The sequence below is a fragment of the Eucalyptus grandis genome, chromosome 10, assembly GCF_016545825.1.
Source record: "Eucalyptus grandis isolate ANBG69807.140 chromosome 10, ASM1654582v1, whole genome shotgun sequence".
Lineage (NCBI taxonomy): Eukaryota > Viridiplantae > Streptophyta > Magnoliopsida > Myrtales > Myrtaceae > Eucalyptus > Eucalyptus grandis.
In genome coordinates this window covers 19,891,347-19,897,930 of record NC_052621.1, presented here as the reverse complement: position 1 = coordinate 19,897,930, position 6,584 = coordinate 19,891,347, and the positions used below count along the sequence as shown (strand labels likewise).

General features: G+C 41.6%; 1 protein-coding gene across 2 annotated transcripts; it reads left to right on the top strand.

The window, feature by feature from the left end:
- Positions 1-4,630: 4,630 nt before the first annotated feature.
- LOC104422152 (protein C2-DOMAIN ABA-RELATED 1) lies at positions 4,631-6,110 on the top strand. Of its 2 annotated transcripts, XM_010034389.3 has the most exons (3): positions 4,631-4,753; positions 5,060-5,287; positions 5,616-6,110. In XM_010034389.3, the coding sequence occupies exons 2-3, from the start codon at positions 5,177-5,179 to the stop codon at positions 6,003-6,005; spliced, it is 501 nt and encodes a 166-aa protein (XP_010032691.1). In that variant the 5' UTR covers positions 4,631-4,753; positions 5,060-5,176; the 3' UTR covers positions 6,006-6,110. The 2 variants fall into 2 exon arrangements, with proteins under 2 accessions (XP_010032691.1, XP_010032690.1); XM_010034388.3 differs by lacking the exon at positions 4,631-4,753 and having other exon boundaries at positions 4,967-5,287.
- Positions 6,111-6,584: the final 474 nt, after the last annotated feature.

Here is a 6,584-nt window from a genome sequence, read left to right as displayed (position 1 = left end):
AGAAAGAGTTCCGAACAGTAAATTTGGAGTCGAATTTCAGTCGTTTCCGGCAAGATCTTGGGGCGGCTGAGTTGGAGTTCTTATAGTATGTCAAAATACTAGACTAAAGTCGTAACCAATTAGCTCGAGAAAGACTAGGTTGACTGGACGCATAAGGGCTCAAGCAAAAGTAGGAAAGTCAATTATCTAAGCGCACATGTGGACGAGCTGGTCAAGTGAAACCTAGAGATCTTATCATATAATTCCCTAAATCATTTATCATTTAATTTCCTATGCATGCATTATGTGTTGTTTTAGGATCACAAAATATCGCCAGACCATTTATTCTACGTTGTTATTGATCAACTGAACTATTCTTTAATGTGTAGTGGTGTGATAACATTCATCTGTAAAAGTTCATGTCAATTTAGATTAAATCATGATTTGAGAAAATGAAATGACCGAGCAATAATATGGCAAAATCAAGATCCACACCTACTGAGAAAACGGCATGACAAGGACATGGCAAATTTCATATTTCAATCACAATTGCATGGCAATAATCACATATAGCATTACCCGATAACTGCGGAATCCAAATACAATGAGAAAACGACAAGACATAGCGATAATTGCGTTCAGCAAGACTGGAAAGAGAGAAAAGCTTCCATGGATCCCCCGTCAAACCACAAGTAGTATCTGGTCTTTGAATAGTTCCTAGTCAAATGGCAACAGCTGGTATAATAGCAGCCACTGCATTTGTGGGGGCTAAGGCAGAGTAAACCATGGTCAAGCAGCCCCAAGTTGACTGAAGAAGAAGAAATGTGGGGGAAGAGAACATGCATAATAAATAACTCGACGGGTGCGAAAGGGAAAAAGGACTTCTTTTGAGCTCCCACTTGGAGGGGGCGGCTTCCAGAATGTATGGCCTTTCCTCTTTTCTGTTTCCATCCACTTGCCTCCTCTTTTCTGTTTCCATCCACTTGCCTTAACTTTCTCATGTTGTAATAATTCGATACTTAGATTGATTTAGGAAAAAAAAATCTGTCCTCCAAGAGAGTTGACGCGAAGAGATGGTGATGATTTGATTTCTCCTGGACCGATTCAATTATGATATGCCCCACATTGGAGAGAGGAAGAGGATGCATGTTGGTGAAAGACAAGTTTGGCCTTGTCTCTTACCCAAATTACAACCCTAAAATTTAGCATAATTACCGGAATTATGTCACTTGAAATATTTTTCTTTCCTTCTAATTCTCCCTTTCTTTCTAAACAAAATAATGTATTCAAATCCAGATTCCTTTTTTATGTTCATTTTCCACTCATTCTAAACAAAACCCAACTTCTCCTCTTCACATTTTCTTTCTTCACTTTCGTTGTTCTTTTCACCTCGTTGTCCTCATCCACCTAAATATCGTTGAAAAAAAGGAAAGGAAAAAAGAAGAAAAAGACAGCCCAAACAAATTGAAACCTTAGTTTTTTCATTTCACAATCCAGGGACATGACTTGAAGATTTATGGAATACCATGCAAGCTCCACAAATCGGTTAATTCCAAGTATTTGACCTTTGCAAGTGAACGAGACCCAAAGCGGGTTGTATGCAATAGATAGCATTTGATATGGGTGACCTTCAATTCCTGAGTGTGGAATCCTTTGTAACTAGAACCAACTGCACCAATCCCAAAGCTTTTGTTGTATTTATTTGGCCAACTACAAATTGAACTCATTCAATTACACAACTTTTGCATCTCTAAGGAAAGAGCAATTGACAGAGGATCTATGTGCGTGTCCTTGCGGCCTCTCGTTCGGGCTTAACAATTTCAATCAAACTGATACATGATCGGTTCAATTACCAAAAACTCAAAAAAATGATATGGTAGGCAATACTAATGCGTATGATTTACCTAGAAATTTATAGGTTTAATTCTCTAAAAAATCCTTTAATTTTATGTTCAATCTCAATTCTATCTTAAACTTTTTAATGTCTAATAAAAAAATCACAACTTTTTACTATAGTCTCATGTTTGCCCCATGTCCAAAATCATTAAATCTTTTCTTCAAAATTATTACAATCAGGAGACTGTTGTTGTTTTATACAAATGTGAAAATGTTGATGAAGACACATGATATGATAATGACCTTATATTTGGTTATAATATTGATAATTTTAAGGGAAAAAACCACAAAAAACCCAAAACTTTTTTCTGTGATATGAAAAATCCCGAAGTTTGCTAACCATGACACATTTACCCTGAACTTTCATTTGTGACACAAAAAACCCTGAACTTTTATTTGTGTGATACATTTACCCTAAATTATAGGGGTGTTTTGGTCTTTTTACTTTTAAAAACTTTTTTTCTTCTTTCTTCCTCTGTTGGCTCCAGCGGAGGGAAGCTTGCGTTCGGCGAGGGCAGCCCTCGCTATCGTCGAGCGAGGTCGGCCCTCGTCGGCGTCTCGACCCTTGTCGGCGTCTCGACCCTTGTCGGCGTCAATCGAGGGCCTCCCTCGCTAGATCCGGCGAGGGTCCGGCGAGGGAGGCCCTTGCCCGATGCGGGTGAGGGTACCCCCTCGCTAGACCCTCGCCGCATCCGGCGAGGGTGGCCTTTGCAGACGCCGGCGAGGGGTGTCCTTGCTAGACTCGGTGATCGGCCCAAGCGAGGGCGACCCTCGCTAGATGCCGACAAGGGTAGTCCTCGCCTGACGTTGGCGAGGGTAGCCCTCGTCGGCGCCGACTTCCCTCCGTCGGGGCTGGCAGAGAGAAGAAGAAAAAAATAAAAAATAAAAAGAAAAAGAAAAAAATAGAAATAATAAGATGAAAATACCATTGATGGGGGTAAATGTGTCATAATTTGTAAAATTTGGAGTTTTTTGTATTACAAAAAAAGTTTGGGGTAAATTTATTACTTTAGACAAAGTTTTGGGGTTTTTGGTAGTCTTTTCCTTAATTTTAAAGAAATTAGCGGTAATTTTTTGATGTGAGATAGATTCAAGATTATACTGAAAATTTGTGATTTTTATTATGATAAAGAAAAATTTAGGATCAAATTAGTATTGGATCTAAAATTAGAGATTTTTTGGGGAATCAAGCCAAAATTTATAAATATCAGAATAAGGAAAGCAAGCTGACCTAAATTGGATCTTGGCAGTGATGAGAAAAAGTGGATCGATGTCACCATCAATTTGACTTGTGATCATTCTCTTTTCTGAGATCTGACATCCACCAAAATGCAATTTCTGCCACTTTCGATTGTCGAGTTAATCACCAACAGTGATTATCCATCGTAGGAGCCCAAATTATGTCGTGACAATTCCACGTGGATCACTTTGATTGGATAGCGGAAATTTTCACTTTTTATGTTCTTGATGACTGTGTCCGCCGTCTAGATATTTACTTGACCTCGGAGGCCGCCCAGGAAAATCGCGCATTTCGAGTGCCAGCTAGAAAACTGAACAAGCTAATGCCCGTGAGGAATTAACAACTTATTTCCATTTGTTTCCATATTGCTCGATTTCTAATTTTCATGCACAGGTCCAAAATAATAGGAATCTTTTTTTAATATTTTGTTTTTGCTCTGCGGTACAGCCGATGTCGCACATGTCGGAAATGTCGAATTCTCTCATGCTATCGCATCATAAAAAGTCTTAAAAAAAGTAATGACTTGTTCGGATTAGATCAAAGTTTGACACGGCATAATCATGATGATTGCTATGGTACAACTATGTCGATTGCTTGCTTTACCCTTCCACGCCGTTGTTGCGAAGTTAAATTTAGCTCCGGGAGGCCTGAGCGGTGGCTGTATTAGCGCGGGGCAGGCTCACAATTTGCATTCTCCAATGAGTACTCTGCAATTTATAATCAAAGCCGCCCAAGAAAAGGTGCTCAGATGATGTGTTTACTTATGAATCTAGTTCACAAATTTTCTCCCCAACAACTTCCATATAGCACGGCATAGCAGTTAATTCTCACACTTCCGATTAATGCATTGCTGTGACAACTGTTTGGCCAATGCCCTAGTAGCAAATTAGCTATCAGGTCAATTGACCGGCAGCCCGGCACCCTAGCTCCTCCATGATGTCTCCTAACATGTGTCCAACAAATCTCGGTCTTGTAGTTTCGATCCAACATTGATTTGACTAGAGGTTGAGCCATAAACTTCTCACTTTAATTTGATATACTGACAAGAAGGGTTTAAGGCACTAATGAAAGAAGAAAAGGAGGGAAGGGGGGGATTTAGGGCACTGACACATACAGTTCTTGATCGAGAAAAAGTTAGGTGACGGTTTTTAATTTATTATAAAAAAATATTTTATTCTAGACCACAAATAAATTGTTATAGAGTCCACTTTTTCAATAATTTATGGTCTTATTATTTCAAAAATTTATAACTTATAATAAATTGTTATTTTTATAGTAGCACAAAGGTTGTTATGCTAACAAATCCTTGAACCACTAGTGTCTTTAAGCGGATCAAGTTATAAAAAAGAAAAAAAAATTGAAAATGTAATTTCCTTACCAAATGTCAATTTGCCTTGTTTGGAGGAAAAGGAGAATGGAAACCGCAAATGATTCGCCTTCTCGAACGCATGACTGTGTCATAACAGCTGAGTTGTTTCTCCCATGTCTGGCAAAAGTGTGTCAGCTACATACATGTAAAAAGCATAACGATCATCCCACCCGATGAGTCATATCAAACCTAAGAATTGCGGTCAAGGTCAACGGCAAGTAAAGCCTCCCCAAGGCAGAATTGCTCCTCGTGATTCAGTCTCATTTCCAGTGAGTCTCTCTCTCTCTCTCTCTCTCTCTCTCTTATCTTTGCGACTTTCTCGTCAGAAATGGCGACGAAAACACCTAACCAACGAAGGAATCGAAAAGCCAGCCCAGTTGTGCATGTCCTCATTAATTCGTAGAAGCGGTCCCCGACGAAAAGAAGAAGGCGTGATCGTTATTAAACCTGGTCACGGGGGGGCTACAGACTTCAAAGTCAAAGAACGATGCATACTTTAATTTAGGGCCGCCTAAGAGCCTCTGCGTATAAATTTGACTTTCCGGCTTCTTCATAAACATCAGTTGCTTTCTCAGGACCAGAAGAGTGAGCCTGACCCACCATCAGCTTCGCCCCCAAACCATTCGATTTCGATCTCCCTCTCTCGATCAGTTCCGGTGATCAGTTCCCTAAGACTGCATCAAGTTTCGTGAATGGAGCATTTCCTGGGGCTCTTGAGAATCCATGTCCACAGAGGGGTGAACCTTGCGATCCGAGATGTCCGGAGCAGCGATCCTTACGTCGTCATCAGAATGGGCAAACAGGTGAGCTTGTCCCGCCATGTCCTGCTTCTTGTTTTGGTCCATGGTGCGTTTCTTGGAGCAGCCGTCTCCTTGTTTCGTGGTTTTTTTTTTACTCCGATCAAGACTTGAGCATCTCGGGACATGGCATGTATAGCATACCCTGCCCTTTGGGTTGATTTTATATACTTTCTGGTTCTGCGAGTATCGTTTAGTTTTGGTCAATTGAATCAACACCGGGGACCAAAATAGGCTCCAGGGCTTTGCGCTGATCCGGATTATCTGAAAACATATAGTAGGATTCGGTTTTGCTTTTGGCTCGTCTGATTCAAAGTTTCGATGTGTCTCACAGAAACTGAAGAGTAGGGTAATCAAGCAGAACACGAACCCGGAGTGGAATGACGATCTAACTCTCTCGATCACCGACCCAGGCCTCCCCGTGAAAGTGTTGGTGTACGACAAAGACACGTTCAGCCTAGACGACAAGATGGGGGATGCAGAGTTCCACATCGGGCCGTTCTTGGAAGCCCTGAGAGCGCCAACGGACGGAGTCCCAAACGGGACCGTGATCGCCAGAGTGCCGCCCAGCCGGGAGAACTGCTTGGCTGAGGAGAGCTGTATCGTGTGGAGCGACAGCAAAGTGGTCCAGGATATGGTCCTCCGGCTCCGCAACGTGGAGCGAGGCGAAGTCGAGCTGCAGCTTCAGTGGATTGATGTTCCTGGTTCCAGGGGCTTGTCGTAGTCGCCTGGACCTCCTCTATGTTCATATGCTCTTGCTAAATAAGCGGAGGATGGATCTTCACTGTACTCTGATTATCGAATGAATTTTCGTTTTTCTTTCTTCGTACCCTATTCACTATTATATCAGCGGATTCCTTTTCTCGCTTTTGCACAGCCGATGTATGCATCGTTCTTGTGCTTCTGCCTCGGTCTTGCAGCGACGCCAGCGAGTCATTTCAGCGATTAGCCGAACGGTTTAGGCTCTTCTTGCTTGTTAATCTGAAGTATATCACATCTTGAAAAGGAAAGGTGAGTGCTGAAAACAAAGAGAAAATCGCAGAGATGCAACCACGAGTTCTCTGTATGTTTCCTTCGAGGGATCGATCAACCACGAGTTCTTTGCTTTAGACGCGTGATAATTCTGGAATGAAATCCACAAACAGGAATCACGTGGGAGAAGCTCTGAAGTAGAATCAGACACAAGTGCAAATTCGTCGCAAATTCGCCTCTAAGCAGAATAGTATTAGGGACGGGAGTAAGCGCGGTGAATAAGGTGTCCGCTTTATAATGTTCTAGAGACGAATAAAGAAATCTTATATAG

Bases quoted from the DNA above. Each gene is read 5' to 3' on its own strand.
- LOC104422152 (XM_010034389.3), top strand. From the start codon at position 5,177: ATGGAGCATTTCCTGGGGCTCTTGAGAATCCATGTCCACAGAGGGGTG. The intron at 5,288-5,615 runs GTGAGCTTGTCC...TGTGTCTCACAG, and splicing joins TCATCAGAATGGGCAAACAG to AAACTGAAGAGTAGGGTAAT.